The 21,310-nt window shown below is 41.4% G+C and overlaps 1 protein-coding gene across 15 annotated transcripts in view; it reads right to left on the bottom strand.

The window, feature by feature from the left end:
* Positions 1–867: 867 nt before the first annotated feature.
* The window catches only part of TPM1 (tropomyosin 1 (alpha)), a 26,370-nt gene continuing 5,927 nt past the window's right edge, over positions 868–21,310 (bottom strand). For 2 of the 15 annotated variants that reach the window (XM_004687708.2, XM_004687709.2), the window contains exons 3-9: positions 13,736–13,869; positions 11,738–11,855; positions 10,274–10,344; positions 9,413–9,488; positions 8,929–8,991; positions 8,614–8,683; positions 868–1,677 (exon numbers count right to left, since the gene is read on the bottom strand). In XM_004687708.2, coding sequence (XP_004687765.1) covers positions 1,595–1,677; positions 8,614–8,683; positions 8,929–8,991; positions 9,413–9,488; positions 10,274–10,344; positions 11,738–11,855; positions 13,736–13,869 — 615 coding nt within the window. In that variant the 3' untranslated portion in view covers positions 868–1,594. Of the gene's footprint in view, positions 2,925–5,648; positions 5,882–7,241; positions 7,325–8,613; positions 8,684–8,928; positions 8,992–9,412; positions 9,489–9,639; positions 10,016–10,273; positions 10,345–11,737; positions 11,856–13,735; positions 13,870–21,103; positions 21,305–21,310 lie in introns of those variants that run through there. The other 13 variants (XM_012728632.1, XM_012728633.1, XM_004687717.2 and 10 more) reach the window with 12 other exon arrangements.

Here is a 21,310-nt window from a genome sequence, read left to right on the forward strand (position 1 = left end):
AGGATTAGGTGGGGGCAGGATTTCGCCTAGCTGATGGAGATGTGGGAAGGTTGGGCCCCATTGCATTTATTTGCATCGCTTAAAGGGACACCTCTTAGAAGCAGAAATTAAGTCAGGCTTCCAGGCTTCTATTTGTTTTGTCTCACACCCTTGCTTTATGTAGAAAGGAAATCTCTGAGGGGGACACGAATACTTTCAAATGAAAGCATTATATGGGCATCCAAATGAGTTTTCACTTGTTTCCATTCTACTGTTTGCTCTTCATGAGAATACCTCCTCCCTCCCACCCAACAATCTCAGTGAGCTGATACTGTTTTGTAATCAAATTGTTTGCTTAAGTTTTTGAGAGCTAACTATGTGATTTTCAGTTTCTAAGTCTGAGAAAATGAGTACATATCGGAATTTGGAACAGCATGAGTTATAAAGCAGAAAATCACAAAGGTCCTTCAAAACAATCCTTTTAAGTAGCATCGCACTGCTGGGGGACCACAGTGGATTGGGTGCCTAATCCACATCTGTTGGGGTGGGTGCGCGCACACATCACTATTAAATACAACGTTTGAGGGAAAAAATCCCCCAGCCAGCACAGGAAATGGAATAATGATGTGTGTACAAATGGACAGCTGTAATTTAGAGTGGAAAGGGTCTTTCCTACTTGGTTGTAACTTCAAGGGGCAAAGGGATGCTGCCTTGAGTACTTCTGGAGAACACAAGGAAAGCAGCCCTACCCACCACCAACCCCGGGCTTTGGGACCTGATTGCTTTATGCTAAGAAACCATTTTTGTGGCAAAGTAGTAAGTTAAATCACACGATCTGAAGTTCACAAAGTTGTTAAGCATACAAACGACAGGACCACCACATTTAGAAAATGTCCTACAATGTGCGTTTTATTCCATATCATCATACAATGTTTACATATAACTCTTAAGAAAATGTTTTCTCTTTACCATTTTTTATGTAGTGCCTAAATCTTTCACTTTAACATGGCGAAATGAAAAGTGAAAATCCACATCGAATGCTATGCTACAAATTGTAATGAGCTCCAAAGTGTGTCAGTCAGGAGAAACGAGTCAAAGAGCAGCGTGGCTTACAAACCCTTGGCTTTAGTGAATTCAGGCATACAGGATCCACAGTCTCACCTCATACTCAAGACAAAATAAATTAGTGTTGGACAGAATCTAAATTGTACAAAACTGAATGAAAGACCACAGTGGGACCTTTTGTGGAAAATAGCACCAGTCCACACTTGACTGTGTTTCCAACATTAACCTTCCTGTTGACTATGACATTGGCACTGAGTGGGAGCCCTTCTGCTTTGTGAGGAGCCCCAGACTGACTGAGCATGCTGTGTCACTACCATCTCTAGGAAGGGTGGTCACGCCAGCCTGGGAAATGGCACATCGAAGTCATCACCGCCTTTCTGTGTGTTGTGTTTTGCCCACCCCCGATCTAGCTGATATTTTGTGGATGTTTCTGTGACAGTGGTAAAAGTAAATAAAAATGCGTTTAAGGGGTTTCATGGTAAGTGTTTAAAAACAAAACAAAAGTTAACAATAACAACATGAAAGAATGTGGTCGCAGCTAAGGAGATTTTCACATGTTGTTTAACTCCAGTAAAGTCTGATCCAGCATCTGATGCATACTAAGGTTTTCTTCTTTGGCATGAGCCACTTTCTCTGTGGTGGGATTAGAAAATTAAGTCATAAATAGCTGCGCTTTGGACACAAGGGTGGTTTGTACATTTAGGCAGGCAAACATCAATCACAAACACAAGATGAGATGATTAGAACTAGGCATGCTTAAAGACATTACTCATTTCCAGACAAGGACCTATGAAGGAGGTGGATGTCTTTGACCTGAAGGAACTACAGGCACAGCAGGTTTTCACAGAGCAGTTGGGGGAACCTTTCCCAAAAATCCACTCTGAGAACAGAATGCCAGGTGAAGTTTGGGGAAGGTTCTCTGGTTCTGTGCTGTGGAACAAGGGGAGGTGCGCACAGCACTGTTAATAAGAGCAGACATTTCCGAGTCACAGGCAGTTAAAAGGTCTGGAAGTTTTGCTGTAACTAAACACAATCTCACAGAAAACAAAGATGATGTAAATAGGGTTTCTGCCAACAGCTTAAATTTTTTCTGTTGCATGTGAAAAAAAAATAAACATGTTTCATGCACACTTCAGTAGGACATTCTCTTGCTATTCTTAGTGTTCTATTTATTATAAGCATGACATTCTCACCAGATTCCAACACCATTAGACTGATCAAAAGCATACCTTTCAGATACTCAGGGACGTCTTACATGAGTTCCTGTTTTCAAAGCTATTTTACCTAAGCATAGGTACATTTATTCACATTTTCAAACATTGTATCAGATATTAAGTCAGGAATATGAATATGTAACAGGAATATATATATTATATATAACACACCCTATATATATAATATATATATATATAGTTATACACATACACACCCCTCTGCTTTGGCTTTCTAACTTAAAGCACGACTCAGATCTCTGTAGGAAATAGAAAACAGTTTTTGGTCCTCATTATGCATCAAACAAGAGGACCTGCAATTGCAAACAGGAGTGCTGAATTGATTATTATAAATATTTATCCACCAACATATGTAATTTTACCATAAAAGCTGTTTTGGGATTAAAGACAACTTGATTATTCCAGATATAAGAAGGAAATGCAGGCAGGCTGGCCTTTCAGCTGACTCCTTCATTTACATTTCTGCAGAAAGCAATGGTTTTCAACCCTATTCACTGAAGATATGGATAGTCTTAAATTTCCTACCCACAAGTTCCATTCCTATAATTCTGCTCAAGTTCTTCCCCTCTTAAGTTTAATCCTCATTCAGAGCCAGCTTTAGTTGGTTAGTTAGGCGGCGGTTTTGCTCAAGTTGCTGGTAGAGTTGATCTGTACAGGTCAGCAAGCAGGTTAGCAGAAGAGAAGAGGCAGAAGGAGAGAGGTTAGCCAGACTTGAAGACAGGGAGTTAACAGAGAACACAGGTACTTCAGGCACTGGTCACTTGCTGAAAAGTTCACTCTCTCTCTATAGTCATCTGTCCTGTGTCCAAAGGGTGACCAGGTGAAGACTGACTTAGTGAGAAATAATCTTGAGAGGGGAGGGAACAGGGTAGTGGAGGAGAGGGATGTTCCTCTTACACCTCATTAAACTCACTGTGTAAACTGAGCTGAAAGTAGTTTTTGACAAAACCAGAGTGAGGGTTGGAGGCAGACCCAGCAATCCTTGTAGGGCTCAACCTGCCCAACTATGACTAGCAGGGTTAGAATTTCCTTTCAGGAAAGCAGGATCTACTTATGCTACATTAGAATTTTTTGAAAGGTAAGAGTTAAACTTTTCATCCTTCCTGCAATCATCAGGATATAGCATGCAAATTCTAAACCCCAATCCAGCTTTGACACTGGGTGTTACCTTCCTCACAGTACAAAATAACAAGCATTTATCTTCATTCAAAACTGATTTAAAATTTATTTGCTTACTTCTTGAAGTGCATGTCATTCATATTTAGTATTAGATGGGTATAAAAATGAATAAAATCTCAAACTTCACTGTATATATCTTTATACAGTGTTATATATGTGCCTCTATGTAGACAGACTGACAGACACACACATTTTTAACATACTGGCATTTGTTCAGATGGTAAAGAAGTCAACCTTAAGTCAGTATGTATGTATCTGATGTTCCAAGGAATACCCCAATAATGACAAGGACCTGGCATCTAATAGTAAAATCTCATGGATTCATATCTGTTTTGAATGGTAGTGATAACCTGGGTCTAGAAGCTCTGCCTCATGATTTTGAAAAGCTGCCAATTCTTCCCCTAGGAAGTATGTTCAGTCTCTGGTCCCTCAGTTGTCTGAAAACTTTAGCCGTTCCTATTCTAACTCTCCGTTCTACCTTCCAGATGTGTGCAGACTCAGAAATGCTTTTGGTTTGGTCCAACTGAGGCTCCCACTACAGCTCCAGCTATGGCCTGGATCTCTAAATTGGAAGCCTGGGTTCCAACAATTTTTGGTAATTTAACTTGCTATATATCTTCGTGTCCTTATGCCTTCTTGGGTTATTTCAGATATACCTTCCCAATTCCTCAGTTTCCCATTCCTTTGTAGGATGCACATCTAGAAAGTGTGACTGTCTTTGGGTTTCCAAAAAACTGCTGTTTCCCCAGAATTAACTGAACAGCTTCATTCAGCAGAACATCAGACTTGTCATTTCGTATATGGCAGGAAGCAAGATAACTCAGAGAAAGGTCCACTTCTATTATGCTGATTTTAGAGTAGAACAGGCAGGAATCATGGTCAAAAAACAGGCTCAAGATGATGTAGGAAAAGAAAAATATAAAACCAATGAAATGTTTATACTCTAAAGGGAGAGACACTACCCAGATTCTAAACTGAAGAGTCTCATGTTCTAGTGACTGAGCTAGCTGGGTACCTTCAAATTCTAAATTTAAAAACCATTACTATGCTATACAAAAATAATTTATAGCCCTTTAAAAAGAGTATTTTTTCTCTGTTTTGACATCTGTGGAATGATTGACAGTCTTAGTTTGTTCAAATTTATCTGAGTATAGTGGTTTATCAATCATCTTAAGCTAACAGAAATGACACACAAAACAGGTAAAAATCACCCACACTTAAAACATGGAAGAAATATAGCCAGAAAGTTGAGAAATGATGGAAAACAAGAAACAAAAAATTTTTAATCATTTTGCTGTTCTACTTTTGCAATATGCTTTAAAAAAAAAATCACTTCATTGCTGTTTCTGAAGTGAAACCCAATTAAAATATAAATGCATTCTGCATAATTTCTATCAACTACCTTTTAAGGGGGAAAAAAAAATCAACCTGAATGGCTATACTTAAAAATGTCCATATATCAGGAAAAAAAAACAAAAACAAAAACACCAGCATTTAACCTAAAGATTACTTACACACAATAATAAATTTCAACTTGGATACAGTGATCATATTTAGAAAACCTGAGATGTCATTTTAAGATCAAAATGAAGGAGACTGAGTATACTCCTATATATAGTAAAGAAGTATAAACAAAAGCTTTAACTGTTCTTTGTGCTGTAAAAGGAAGATCAGTAACTTCCACTTCTGTTAATTGCAAGTTTTTCTTTCCACCTCTCCCAATATGTAAATTCCTAACAATGTGGAATGGGTATGGAGCCCCCTTCTGCATGAGGCTTTCTTTAGTTAACCAAGCCCTCCACTGCAGGGTCATCTAAATGAGGTCGTGAACCGAGGGCTCAATCACATCCCATATAAAACCTCTGGCAGAGGAAGACACTGCTGAAGGCGGATGTTCTAACTCCAACAAGCAACAGACCGTGTGCAGAGGTTCTCAACTCAGGCTACTTCTCAGAACCACCATAATTCCTAAAATAACAGATACCAGGCTTCACTGTACTTTGGAAACTACACTCGAGAGGGACCCACATATGAGCACTTTCTTAAAGCTCTCCTAGGAACTACTGCTTTAGAAACTCTTGATATCAATAATATTCAGAATGGAAAAAAACAAAACAAAACAAAAACCAGCAGCCAAAAAAATTAACCCTCATATGCATGAAGCAGACTTGTAGTTTTATTCAGTGTTGAAATGAAAATGTCAATAAATAAAAAGTAAAAAGAAAAGCAAACAGAAATGGTACACACAGTGTTTATTTTACACTGAACTGAAGAGTTTCTGTACAATAGAAAGCACAGCAGGTATCTGGCAGGCTGCCAAAGAAAGAGCCAGGGCCAGGTGGAGAACAGACAAACTGCAGGGCTCAGAGAGGTGAAGCATCCAGCTTGATGAGAGGTCTTGGGAGAAGTGAAGCAAAGAAATTTATCTGCATGAAGAGAAAAAGGTGGGAAGGAGAAAAAAAAAAGTAGTATAATGGACAAAAGGAAAACCAACTGACAGATGAGAACCACACTTGGAACACAGGTGAGAAGCAGACATGCAAAATCCCCGCAAGCCGCCCCCAAGGGAGGACATCTATGTTCGTCCACCAGAGCCCAGACCCGAGGTATCGCTAGTTCCCTCTGGTTCAGAAAACCCATGAACAGAATATAACACCAAATTTTAAGCTAAACCCACTTCTCAGAATATTTACTCATATTGATACTTAAAGTTTTCCCCATAGAATCACCACACTGGAGCACTGAAAAGACCTCAGAGATGATGGAATGCTCTAGTTTCTATGGTGACATCATGTCTCTAAGGGTAATGTGGTGATTCTATGGCCTGTGAGGCAGAAGTGCACGCCACACTCTTCAAGCTACCTTTTATCTGCTTGGGTCAAGGTATGACAGGTGGGCCTCAAAAATGAACTTCCCAGAGTACATGGAATTCTGTGCCACATTGTTAGAATGAAGAGAGCCCTCTGGGGGAACATTCCAAGTTAGAATTTAGGGTTGGAGTAAGTTTAGTGTTTAGGTTTGGTTAGTAACAGACACATTAGTTCTCTATGCTCAAGGTCCTCATGAGAATAAGACTATCTACTCCCACTTTTGCTGCCCCACAGCGATAAAAGCTGAGTCATTAACCCCCAAACTCAAGTTGTACATACTATGCTTTATTTTCTCTGACACATGTTGTGGTATATACTGTATTTTAAATCCTTTTATGTCAATAGAGAACTTAAGTCTTGGTTACTTGGCATCAGGGTCACTACTCTCTAAAATTTTTAAAAACGAGGAAGAGATGATCTTTTACAGCACTATTCTTTAGCCTATATTGATCCCCCCCCCTCAGATCCTCAATAACCCAACACTTCTGGGATCCTTACATTTGTATCACTTACAAAAATGATATTACATTTACTTGAATTGCAGGAAAACAAATTTGACTTTTCTTGGAAATTTCCTGCAGAGCTGCATGGCCTTCTGACTTACTTTACTTGAGCCCCGTTTAGTTTCCTAAAAGGATAGTGCTCAAGTCAGTTTCTAGTTCACTGTTTGGTGGGAACAACTGAACTCAGATTACAAAATAAATGAAAATGGCTTCTGAAAGGAAAGTGTATAAAACAGACTCAATCTTCTGGCTTTCTTATTAGTAGAAAGTGGAAGAAACAATGACTATCCTAAATTATGCAAACAAGAGTGGACAGAGAGGTGTAAGGGTGAAGGCTCTGGAGCAGAGAAGCAGCGTGAATTTATCATATTAGCGGGAGGGCACGGATATGAGCAGGCAGGGCGGATGAACATTTACATGGAAGTCATGTCGTTGAGAGCGTGGTCCAGCTCCTCGCTGATGGCTTTGTACTTCAGTTTCTGAGCGTACAGCTCGTCTATGACCAGGAAGTGGAAGGCAGAGGTGCAAGGACATGGAGAGTGATCAAGAGATGGAGGGTGAGTGAGGGTGGCATGGGTACCATCCCACACAGCAGCAAGAAAAGGGCAATGCAGGTGGCCAAGGCAGGAGGCGTGCGGTTTGTTTTTAAATGAATTGAAACAAAAACAAAAAGACAAAACCCATTAGAAAATAAAACAAGAAAGACGCAATATGAAAATCATAACAAATATAGTAGGTATATCAGTAAACCAGTTTGAACCCTAAACAAAACTACAACAGCTGTCTCCTGGGTGGGTGAAAGAACATCTTCCTTTCCTGGAGCTATATTTTAATTACACTAAGTAAATATAAGTCACCTGCAGCTATGAACAGTGGGGAAAAAATCCAAAGGTAGTGTTTGGAAGAACAATTTGTGACTGTAGCCTGTAATCCTTACCTGGCTCCACCTTTAAGCCACTGACTTCCTGCCCAGACTAGACCACAGGGATGTTCTATTGAACACTGAAACTGCTCCTGTGGTCTTTCCGCTCAAGTTGCCCTGTTTCTGGGTCATGAAGCTTAAACATCAAGGAGTCCCACATTTTTTATGGTGGTGCTATGACAAGGCTGAAGTTTAGTTTTTGAATAATGAAGGCTTCACACTTAGCTGCATTCTGGAAGACTGTTTGCAACCATGTGTCATTTCTCTTTCCACTAGCCAGGTTATCAATTGCATGGACCTTCAGTTCCTTTTCTGGCTCCTCCTGCTTTGCTGTATCTATTTTACAATTTTTTTTTTCTCCCAGAGCTGACCCTTCACAAGCCTCAGATCTCAACATGTAGGATTTTTGTGAGACAGAAAGTATAAAAAAATCCCCAAACCCACACATTCAATTTGTATTTGAAGATGGGTTGTATCTAAAAACAAAACCACACTAGTCTTATAATTAGGAGGTATCATTAGAGATAGAAAACATAATATAGTTATTTTCACCTACAATTAGCTCATCCAAAAGGAAAAATTAACCTGTACACATCTGAAGAGAGTGAAGGAAAGCAGGATGGTTACAAAAGAGATGCACTCCGTCTAGTGGCTAACCATTACCTGTGAGCAGAGGACTCAGGTCCAAGAACTTAAGACCCACAGGAGGAAAAGCCCAAAGGACAGTCAGGAAGAATGTGCCAGAGCAAAGAAGAAATTCGGGGTGGGGGGGTGGAGGGGGATGCACTTGGATTGGAAAATTGTTTTGCCAGGTCAGTACTCAACCATAAGGATTACATTTAAACCAAAACTTCAGATCTTACCTTCTAAGTCATCAATGCTTTTCTCCAATTTAGTTACTGACCTCTCGGCAAACTCAGCACGAGTCTCAGCCTGTAATGATTCAATTTATTTCACAATCAAAATTGGAACCTACAAATATAGGGGCAACTACAGAATATTTTATATCCTCTCAGTCTGTCATTACAGCATGAGATGGAAACTAGCAAAAAACACATGAACTCCAGGACCACGTGAATATTCCCGACTTGAATTATCACAGCTTGAAAAAGTCTGACCAGTTCCACAAAAACAAACATATTTAAGTCTATTGGCTTCAACCAAAACACTTATATTACCTCCTTCAGTTTGTCAGAAAGGGCCTTGATCTCTTCCTCATATTTGTCTTCCTTCTGTGAGTACTGTAATTAGAAAGAACGTTCCAGATGTCAGGCCACAGCTTACTATATATTCATGTCTTCGATATGAAGAAAGTGCTGGCCCAACCCATAGATGTTGAGGATCTCTTGGGAGGTAATGGAGACTCTGATATCAAATGGCACACTATAATACATTCTCTGTTTTCTTGCATATTGTTTTACATGGGATAAGAACAAGATAACTATCTTGTTTTAATTGGTTTTGGTTAAAGTGTTATAGATAATTCACATACTCAACAAAGAATATACTCTCTATTAAAAAAAATCCAAAACCGTTATCCAATAAACACCTTGAAAAGTCCCATTTACTAAAAAGCCTATTGTTTCATTAGCAGGATCTCAGAAGAGAAAAAAGTGAGCTCTTAAAAGATGTCTTTTTCCCCACACCACACTCCTGGCATACCTTCTCAGCCTGAGCCTCCAGTGACTTCAAGTTGTTCGTCACAGTTTTCAATTCTTCTTCAAGCTCGGCACATTTGCTAATGTTTTCGATCAGAGGCAGAAAGGGTGGGAGACAAGCCAAAGGAAGGAGGAGAGAAAAAGGAGAGGGATGGGAAAAAGTGAAAACTGAGTCCTAGAGAACAAAGGGCTGCCTTAAAGTAGCCAAATTGTCAAGTTTTAAGAGATTCAATTTTGTCATGGACACTACTCCCTTCTCTTTGCAACAGCAGAAAGCAGGGTGACAAAATTCAACAACTTGGAAGGGTGACAAAGTGCAATTTGGCTTCTTTTTTGGCTGCACCAAAGAGCATATATGAAGGAAAAACACAGGAGTATAAAGGACCCAAAGAAAGCACTTAAAGCAAGATATAAGATAGCAGAGGGTGTAGTGAAGGTGCAGTCATTATACCAATGAACCAGTAGGCATTGGAAGCTGAAAGACATCTGGGTTGCAGTTAAACCTAAAAACCACACATGAGCCATCAGTACCTTATCCTCTGCAGCCATTAATGCTTTCAAGGTCTGATCCATTATTCTTAATTGTTCTTCCAGCTGTCGAACTTGGCTGTTAGTGGACACAGGAAATGCACAAGGCCATTCTCAAAATCAGTGTGCAGGTAAGGCATGCAGTGATACACGCATTCATACACAGAAACCCCATACAAGTCCTCTGTGTTCCAGACTCGTGGCTCATCCACATCGAATGAGCACATAAGGAGCCTGGAGCTGAAACAGGTAAATGTGCAGCTGCCAGAAGGTCATGCTGTTTAGTCACTGCTCTGCAGCACCCCACACACAGCTTCCTGGTGTCGGGCCCGCTTACCCTTCTGAGAGCTCAGCCCTCTCCTCTGCACGCTCCAGGTCACTCTCAATGATGACCAGCTTACGGGCCACCTGCAGCAGGACAAACACAATACACATGAATCATAGGGCTGTAAGTTTTGAGTGGAGGGCGTGGGGCTGAGGGTTGGATGCCCTAAGAGTTCCTGCCTACAAACAAGATACCCCGCTTTCCCACAGAATGGAGAGAAGCAGTTCTTCATCAGCAGTGCCAATGGAGGGACTAGGGGCTTCTGCTCATAAAGACCCAAGATACTTCCTTATGAATAGGAAAGCTCATTTTAACTTTGACACAGCTGAAGACTATAATTACACTGTAGTCAGACCAAAGTGTAGAAAAAAAGAGTTGAAATTCAGTCTCAAAAACTGCAGTATGATAAAACATTAAAAAATTCCCGGGCCCTCCCTGGTGGCGTAGCGGGTTAAAGCACTGCACTAAGCAGCTTAAGCCACTTCCGCATGAGTTCGATCCCCGCCTGCCCTGAAGGTGACCACATGGCGAGGCAGACCTCTCCTGACCCGCCCGCTGCTCCCCTCAGCAGTGTACTTCATCGATCTGCCTGTTCTGCTCCCCACTCTGTCTCTGGTGAATCCTCTCACTGCCTCTGCACCTCTGGCCTGTACCCCAGTTCTGTATGAATAAATAAACAAATCTTAAAAAAAAAAAAAATTCCCAAGAACTCCATCAACTTATAGTTCTGTACCTTAGCCTCCTTATGGAGGAGGTTAAAAATCTCAACAGTAACAGCAAAGTAAGCCAACATGACTAAGTAGATGAGATGACTAATGAGGGCAGAAACTGACAGAGGGATCTCTGAAGCATTTCAAAATGCTTCAAGATGATGATGGTAAAATAAAAAATCCCCATAGGTTCACAGGTCAGTCACCTCCTGATCATGGCTCATGCAAACAACTGATGAAAAATTTTAGTTTTTTCCTAATGTATCATGGCTATCCTGAAAAGGCTGATTCACCTGTGAACCTGTGTTGATAATGGGATCCTACTACCTTGAGGAGAAAGGAGAGATTAGAAAGGGCAGCCATAATCTATGGAGCAGCTGTATGGTCTGTGCATGCTCACTGCCTGAACTGGGTTATGCCAGGTGATTCACACTGAGAAGAAATGCCTGCTGCGTGACGGTATGAGAGGTTCCTTCGACCAACATAGGAGGCCCAACTCTCCCTTCTCCTGCCAGAACTCTCTGTCTTGTCTTTGGGTCTTTCCCAGGCTACTGATTGGCGTGGGGTAAGGGCTGGGATCCCCAAAAAGATCAAATTAAGAACTATTTTCTGGAGATAAAGGGAACTCTGGTTCTCAAAGCCACCCTTTTCTGCTGAAGGAGACTGTTTCACTGAAGAAATTAAGGCTGCACACTGCTCCGTTCAGCCCAGCCACCCAAGGTCACTGCTGGGAAGTTCCAAGAGGCTTTGGGCCCCAGAATCTGACCTCTTCATACTTTCGGTCAGCATCTTCTGCAATGTGCTTGGCTTCTTTCAGTTGGATCTCCTGGATTTCCATTTTTTCCTCATCCTTTTGGGCTCGACTTTCAATGACTTTCATGCCTCTGAAAATGAAGACAAGCAGGAGAACCAAGATTTAGAGCTGACCTTCACACCCCCCATATCAGTGGTGGTGAGGGGGTGTACTTGCACTGCAGTGGGTTGTGTGGCTAAGTGTAACTGTCAGAGTAAAGTAGAATATAGAGATATTCCCTCGCCCACAAGCCATGATGCAAGATTTTCCAGAGCTGAAGGCCGAGAAAGAATACACTTCTCTCTGTTCATTGTAAAGAAAAACTCATATTTTGATACTGATGAAAACAGCCAGACATCTAATGGTAAATAAAATTACCATGTCAGGATGCTGTTGCAACCTAGGAGACATAAGATCAGGAAAAGCCAAAAAGCAGCTGTTCTTACCTCAGCAGCTACAAAATATCAGATTGAACCATATGAAATTGCTGATAATCTGACCATTTCAGAACTCCAAAAGTGGCAGATCTGTGCATCTAAAAACTGAATGTAAACCTCACACTTTAGTAAAGAAATTATGGGTTTTCATGAACTCTCTCACAGAGGTCCTGAGAGGTGTGATGCCATCTTCTACACTGATATGCATATTAGGTTTTATATTTTGGAAATTAATCTGCTATACCACAGATTTATGCAATAAAAAGTCATGTTAAAATTGCATTTAATTACTAACATTTAAGTAGACTATTAGAGATCTAAGCCATTATTTTTCGTGAAGCACTACTCTATGTTTTAGGAGATCTGTGTTCTAGTTTTGGCTTAGCCAGGAACTCACTGTGACAGTGGCAGGCCATGTCAGTCTCTGAGTCCCAGTGTGCTCATATGTAAAACCAGGGGATGGAGTAAATGGTCTCTGAATTACTTTCTACTCCAAAGTCTAGAATTACAACATTGCTTTTTAGGTTTACTAACAAGTGTACTTCAGGAAGAAGTCCATCACAAAACCACTGGTATATGTGCACTGTACAAGATAACGTGTCATCTCAAAGAATTCCAAAACTCTTGGCTAGAAAAGAAACAATAGGCAGCAGTAAATAAGAGGCTGAAAATGAAAACTTCATCTTAAAGCTTTAATCCTAAAGTCTGAAATCACTCTTTACCCATGGTAGCAGGGAGCAGAAACTCACTTCAAAGATGGACAAATGGAAACAATGATTGATTGCATTCACCTGCCCTGATCAGGATACAGATAGACACACTACAGTTTGTGATCTCTCCAACAGCAGACTGCTCTCTAGTCTTAGGGAGTCTTTCCTGAAGTGCCTCTGCATAATATGAACAAGTGAGTGAGAGAGAAATAGTCTTCTAGAACACCCACAGTTGTCCTAGTCAGTCTGAGTCATGGTTTTCTTTTATTACCATAACCCCAACCTGGAACAATGAGTTAGGCAAAACCAAGTTACAAGCGGAGTGGGCTAAGAATACCTGAGTATACACCTGTACTCTATATGTGTGTGTTTTATCAGCATTACTGAGCCCAACGTGATTTACTTTTATAGATTCTATTTCTGTTTTATCCACACTTCCTCTTCTATTTATTTGACTACGAACATCCATAGTTCCTTAACCCAGGTCCTAAGTCTCTTAAAAAAAAAAAAGCGTAATTGCTCTGTGATCAGCATGAATGAAAGCACCTATATATAACCCTGTACCTGTTCTTTGCATGGGAAGCTCACTATGAGGGTGGAAACTGATACTGTCTTTGTAACCTTGGGGTTTCCAATAGTACTTTGCATGATAGGCTATGCACTAATTTTAAATGAACAAAACCAATAAAGTTATACCTAGGATCAACAGAGGAAATGATCCCACTAAGAGAATACAAAATTCACAAACTGCAAATTCAGAGATGGTGTGTTCCACCAGTTGGAAGGGCCTGTGCTAGAAGGTAGAATGGATGAGGCATCCTCACCTCTCACTTTCATCTGCCGCCTTCTCGGCCTCCTCCAGCTTCTGCAAAGCTGTGGCCAGACGCTCCTGGGCACGATCCAGCTCTTCCTCAACCAGCTGGATGCGTCTGTTCAGAGAAGCTACGTCAGCTTCAGCCTAGGCAGAGAGTGAAAGGCATTTCAGCGTTGGAGAGAAAGAGAGGGTGGTGCCTTCTGGAAGTGGCTGAGACTAAAACACTGATATCAGACAGGAAGCCTGGACCCTGTGGTTTGCTAGCCTGATGTGCATTCCAAGCACTGGTCAACTATGGCATTCCTGAATACTCTCATTTACATATCAATGTTCACATTTGTGTGTATACAAATCCACAAACACAAGTCTCATCTGACAGATACAACATTGGCAGATGCTCTCTCACTTGGTTCCTTTCTTCCATAGATTTCAACACACTGGCTTTACCTGCCCATTAAAGGGGGCTTTGTTACAGCCACTTCACTCACTGGCGGCCGAACTGTGGAGACACAGACTTACCCAGGCTCAGTCTCCTAAGACAGTAGCTGTACAGCCAGCCAGATTGAACTCAGGTGTCTCAATTCTCTTCCATCCTGGCCACTTTCTCAAAGGAGCTCAAAAAGAAACTAAATCATTTTAAATTTCAGAGGCTCTAAAATATATAACATACAGAAACACAACAAAATCCAATAGCCACTCTCAACCCCTTTCAGACAACCCTTTAGAATAGGACCAAGACAAATTTCCCAAGTTTTTTTGACCTAAATCTATTGGAATTTCTTAAAAGTCAAGGTTGCTACAAGAAAAGTTTCAAACTCCTTAGGAGAAAAGCAGTACAGGTCCAGTTTTTATTTGGAATCTATTTAAGAGGTTCCTGTCTTGGAAATGCCATGATTACTCACTATTAAAAACAATTGTTACAAGTTTCAGAACAGTTCCACTATAATGGTTCATTAGTATCTACTTGCTGTGGTAACTATTATTACACAGGGAAGTAAAGATGTAATTTACTAATCAGGTACTATTTCCTTGTCTTCATCTATGATGAATGCACACTTTTCATGGGAGTATGGCATTTTCAGGACACTTGGGAGTATTTTAAAAAGACATAGCCCCTGAGGGACCTATGTTAGTTCTCTATCTACATTCCTGCCATCTGTAAGCTTCTTCAGTGCAGAGAAATCAGTTTTTTGCACAAAATATAGGATCTATTTATTGGAATAAATGTCTACTTATTAAGCAAAAACAACTTCTTAGTTAACAGATCCACGATATACAAAGTCTGAAAGTCACAGTTTGACAGAAGCTGTGATGAAGTCCTTGAGTCAAAGAAATTCAAGAACACTCAGCTCTCTGCTCATCTAGATTTGTAAGATTTTAAATGCCAAGTTTTGTCTGGGAAAGAGGGGTGCTAAGAGCATCTCTAACCCTGGTAAAGATCTATGAAAGTATACACTACACTTTTACCTCATCAAAAATTAACTAAGCAGTAATAACTGGCTCACAAAAGCAGAGAGCAGGGGGGAAAGGGAAATGAATCCACGGAGAACAGTGTAAAACTGCAGTGGCCTACAAAGTCAACTATCAGCACAGTGTGAGTCATGGGCTGTGCAAAGTCTGACTAGCCAGCTACGGTTGTAGCTTTTTTTGGAGGAGAGGTGAGGGTAACAGGGATTATACATTTCTTAGGTGTTTTTTTAAAGTCCTTAGCCCTATTTCTAAAAACTGAAAAGAGGTATACATTAAGGTATACTTTTGGGTTAGGTCAGCTTTTGTCACTTTTCTCTATTTTCCACTTACAATAAAATTCTAGTCCTTTTATGAATGGAGAAAAACATTAAAGTTAAAAACAAACATTTAGAGCAAAAACAAAAATCACCCCTCAAACCACCACCACCACCAAAAACTACATCTTAGTAGAGCATCTAGTTTGTATACTCGAAAGTATTTTCTTTTCCCTCCTTGTCTTTTTTTTTTTTTTAAATATGAAGCCAAATATCCTTGTTGCAAACCACAGAAATGTCAACATTTTCAAAAAGTTTTGTAGCCACCACAATCTAAGTTCCTTGCTCTGAACTGGATCTGGGCCCCAACCTTGAGGACTTTGTACTCACAGAATGGAAACAGTTTATGCTCTGGGGAAAGAACCTTCCAGGTCCTCACTTTCCCACATAGCTGGGACACCAGAGAGTAAAGAGAGAGCGAGTACTTGCACTGGTTTCTGTCTCTGCACACAAGATCCCCCTATCAGAGAGCCCTCTCCATCAATGCGTCTTCCCATATCGCCCCCTTTACTTGTGGACACTGCTTTAACAAATGCCATATTAACTCTTCCCCCTAGAGCAATTTGTAGAACCTTAGACGTCTTCATGTTAAAGGTATGCTCTATAGGAATATCAGATAATACCATGTCATGTGGGGTCCACAGGTAATGGCCAGGAAGGGAGATCGGTTTCTAGAGCCAGAACTGGGGCAAACAGAGAGCAGTGCTGCAGGTGGTCCACAAAATGGGATCTCAGTTGTTCAGCTGGAAGAATTCCTAGGATCATCCAGCAGCAACCTCAACTGATGAGTATCAGAATATACCAGGAGATGTGCATTAAAAGTCCTTTCCAGCCCCATCCCTAGAGATTCCAATTCAGGAGGTCAGCACATGTTCTATGCCTCCACCTTCCCTGCCCCATCGCCCAAAGAAGTTGGCAAATCCTGGGAAACACTTTTGTAGCTCATTTAAAAGAAAACAGAAGGAGAAATTCTGACTGGGACGGCTTAAGTATTTTGAGATCACACAGCTGCCAGTGGGAGAGACTTAAATCCAAGTCCCAGTTCTTCAAGGGCTGGCCCTCCTCATTTCTCCATAACTTCATGGAAACTCTGAAATTGGTGGTTCTCACCCCCTGGTGATGTTCTTTCTTCTGACATTTAAGTAAGAGGTCTCTATAGTCACCCCCACCTCCACTCCTCAATGGAAAGAAAAGCTTCCTGCCTAACTTGGACTAGAAGTTACCATACTGAACATCATCTATTAAACAAGTTTTCTAAATCCCATTTGAAATGAGTTATTGTATAAAATGGAAAACCTCATAAAGTAACACAGTGGGTAAGAGTTCATACCAGAATGAGCATTTGCTCTTAATCCCAGAAGCCAGTCCCTGCTGCCCCACAGATTTTGAAGCAGGGCAGGCAAAGATGCTGTGAGATTAAAGCCCGGTCTTATGGGAACATATGTGGAAGCTTCCCCTGGGAAAATTCTTGATTCTCAGGGGCTTCTTTGGTCCTATCCTAATGGTCTGATTGAAACTCTGTTTAGTTCCTTAGAATTCACAGTATATCCATAAACTAACTAAGGTCATCTCTCTTTTTTTTACTTTTTGAATTATGTCCTTTGTTCAGAAGGCCCACATCTCTCACCTTCCCTTGACTTTGTTTCTGGCATGTGTTCTGAGTTTATGTAGAATTTCTCCAAAGTTCTTGTCATCATAGCACCTGGACAGTCTACCTAAGACAACCTGCAGTTTGCCTCATCAGTACTAGCCCATAGCCATAAGACCTGCTATTAATTAATTAATATGCATATGTAAATAAGAAGGCATTTAGGGAAGAGTCAAGACCCCTGGGGCAAATGATTTCCAGCCTGGAAATTGTTGGTAGTGTACCAGGTTGGTTTATTCTAATGACAACCCATGGGGTGACACTGCAGGACAAGTCTTGCAGTTATGGATGCCAGTTTCTTTAATTCAAAAGTACTTTTCACCCCAACACGCAGTGAGCTACTTAGAAAGCAGACAGCTTTATCAGCAATGGTTACTAATGTCTTCCCGCAGATCTGCTGGAGCCACTAGATTGCTCTCTACTTGTGAGGTGCTTAGAATTATACATACCAGCCCTGTCACCGTATCTCCCCAAAGCACTATCCTCATCCCCAAGTTACTATACAGAAATTAAGAGCAGGTCTGCTTCAACATAGTCTTCTGAAAGAAAACTTTTACAAGGCCTAAATTTTTCTGAAATCCAGATGTTTTGGCCAATACAATGAAAAAGATGAAAAACAGCAATGACATTTGCTTAACAAAGTTATTTCAACAAGACAACTAAGGAGAAATGCTGGTAGGAGAATATGCTACCCTAAAAATTAATTTACTAGAATATATTTTTAAAATCTTGTCTGAACCAGAGCGGAACATGGGATGATCAAAGGTCATATTTCTGTATTTCATGCAAACTGTAGCTTTACAGAGAAGCTTTCACCCAACTGCTGTGTAAGATCAAGTGACTACAGCCAAGTTAAACTTCTGCCCTTATATGGTAGGGAAAGGGAAAAAAAAAACACTGATGACATTAAGGGGCACTCCCATGGATAACAGATAAACACAACCTCCACTCTCCGTGCCAAAGCCTGTAATTTATGAGGCATATTTGTATAATGAGGCAGAGTGGACATAAACAGGGCACTGCAGTGCCTTTGCCCTGCCCAGATAAGAAAGCAGAAATTAAGAGTCTATATTCTAGTTACTGTCACCCTAGGGGTGCCAATGTGAGCACAAAATGCACTCAGTTTCTTGGATTCAGAGACATTTAAAATCCTAAAGAGAAAGGGCTAAGAATTTTTGGAAATTGATCAATTACCATGCTTTAATACAATTACCAATTAAGAACTACAAACTCCTCCTTGCTTGCTGGTTACACCCCAGAAAGAAGGAAGGAGGACTCTATTTTTGTTACCTTTTTCCCTTTAATAATGTCAAAAGGCCCTCCCTGGTGGCGCAGCGGGTTAAAGCACAGCACTAAGTAGCTAAAGCCACTTCCGCATGAGTTCGATTCCAGCCTGCCCCGAGGAGATCCACATGGCCCCGTGGACCTCTCCTGACCCCGCCCGCTGCTCCCCTCAGCAGTGTACTTAGTCGATCTGCCTGTTCTGCTCCCTGCTCTGTCTCTGGTGAATCCTTTCATCCTCTGCATCTCTGGCCTGTACCCCAGTTCTATATGCATAAATAAATAAATCTTTAAAAAATAATAATAATAATGACAAAAAACAAAACCACAATCCTAGTGGGTCCCAAGACTTATAACCAACCTACTAGGCAAAGTAGCCTAATTCCAACATTTGAAGAACTCACACATCTTGGAAAAACAAACCAGAAAAAAAGGAATAGTTGCTTTTTCCAAGGTTAGGGCAGTTATAACAAGACCAATTAACTATAACCTGTCCAGACCTTTGAAAATCTGAATTTAGGGCTAACTCTAGAGTCAAATAAATTTTTATAGTAGCTTATGACTTTCCCCCTAAGCCTTTATCTTTAATGCTAAGAGAAATTATGACTTCTAGCATAAATCTCAGCTATGTCTGACAACTACCAAGAAACCACCTTAAATGAGCTGCTTTTAAGTTCCAATTTCAGAAATTAGGAACCACTATCTGAAATACTTTGCAATGAATGGTCTGACCCAGACCTCAAGTTGCTGTCTTTAAGGTTCTGTGCCCAGTCATCTGGGAGTTTCCAAAAATTACTTAAATTTGAAGTAATTTAAAATAGTTTTAATATGAAGTTTCAAAAATGAAAGCAACCAGCTCAAGGGAAGGGCTGTTTTAAAAATGATGCATGAAGGAGAAGGGAAGTATAAAAGTACTCTTATCTCTTCATAAAATGTATTTTTCTTATTTAACATCAACCACTAGTCACTGAATCAATAAAATAGTCTCCTGTCTAGGACAACGTATTCCTTTTTTTAGCAGGGTAAGTTCTACGATTTCTCCCACTAATACCATTTCAACCCACCAAACATTCCTTCCAGTCTGCCGACATCCTTTATCTAACCTAAGATTTAAAAAATATATATTAAAAGCACTTAAATTGAGAGCTTTAAGATGCAGTGAAATAAGCAGGCCATTTTCGAGACCTTTCCATAGGTGATGAGTAGGAACAATGAACAGTTTTAGTACGGGAAGGCAGTTACTCTGTCATGCCAACCACCATTTTAATTTCTTTACACACACTCCATTTACCCTCCAAAAGGTATGCACTATTATTACCCACACTCTACAATTAGAGACCTCAGTGGTTGAGAAGTTGGGTAATTTGCCCAAGTTTTCACAAGCAGTAAGTAGAGGAAGTCAGGATTAAATCCTGACAGTGTGGGTTGAGAATTCTTATTTTTACCCATCATGTTCTATTAATTTTAATGGTGCAAGGGCAACTGCTAACCCATTCAGAGAGGAAGTCAGAAGAAACTTATCCCCTAGTCAAATTCAGAGACATCCACGGAATCTTAGCTGACTTATCCACTACAGAAAATTACCTCCTGCTTATTGATTCCTGATCCCAGTCTGTATTTTATGTAAAACTTCCTCTCATCAGGTCTTCCTCTTAAAAGAACGTTTTCCTTCTGAGTATTTTATGCAAAACTGGTCTTGAAGTTTCCGCAGCCTGCCATACCTCCATTACTCTTAACAAATATGATTTACTCAACTCAGAATAGGCCCTTATTAAGATAATATGGACACCTTATCTCCTGTCATAAAATTCCCAAGGTGTTTGAGTATTCTGATTTAAACCACACACGTTCAAAAACCAACAAATAGCAAATGAGTGAACTACTCTGAAACCCTGCTCCTGTTTGCTGGATACATTTGCCTAAGTGGCAAGGAAGGAAGCCAGGTATATTTAGCATGGGGGAGGGGGAAGCTGGCAAGAATATACCCAATAATCGTTGACATTTAGCCAACTTTCCCCAAGACTTGGTAACAAAGGAATATCTAGCAATGTAAGAGAATTTGGGAGAAGAGACAGTTAAGGAAAGGCAAAGTAGAGGTAAAAGGGTCGTAGAGCATGTTAAGTCTAAAACCCGCGCTATCCCTATCTCAACCACCACTGAGAAATAGATTTCCAGGAACCCAGGGTCAACAGGGATGCGGGAAATCGGCATCCCGGACCCCAACGTTGACTAGTCGTGCCTCAGACTTGACCCCTTCCCGAAAAAAAGGGGATTCCAGTAAGTGGTAATGCTTCTCTCCCCATCCTCAGAGAAAATGCCCGGCAGCGCAAAGTGCACCTCCCAGGGGATCCGAAGCAACACCAACATCCCAGAGACAGAGCCCCTACTGGGAAAAAGCCGCTTCCAGAACCTTCTCAACACCTCTTCTTCCCCTCAGGGCTTTTACCTCAGACCAACGTGATGGATAGGGGAAAGGGGAGGGCTGCTCCCCGGAGCCCGAAGCCAGCTGGCCCAGGTGCACCAGGTGCGCCCCAGGGGGTGAGGCGGGGTGGGGGGGGGATGCAGGCGTAGGTGGGCTCGGAAGGGCCTTTCAGGGTTGTGAGGCGGACCGCGGGGTAGGCGCCTCCGGGAGGGGTGGGGGGTGGGCGACGGGTGGGTCCCTTACGGTCTCCCTCAGCTTCCTCTCGCAGTCCAGCTCGCGCTGCAGGCTGCCCGCGCGCTCCTCCGCGGAGTCGGCCTGCTCCTGCAGGCTCCGAATCTTCCTCCGCACCGCCTCGAGCGAGCTGCTCCCCGCCATCACTCCGGGCGGCGGCGGGCTGCGACTGGAGAGGTCGCCTGCTGCGTCCCGGCCGCTGCTCCCGCTGCCGCACTC

This window comes from Condylura cristata, unplaced genomic scaffold (genome assembly GCF_000260355.1).
Source record: "Condylura cristata isolate star-nosed mole 26May11 unplaced genomic scaffold, ConCri1.0 scaffold00023, whole genome shotgun sequence".
In the NCBI taxonomy this organism is placed as follows: Eukaryota; Metazoa; Chordata; class Mammalia; order Eulipotyphla; family Talpidae; genus Condylura; species Condylura cristata.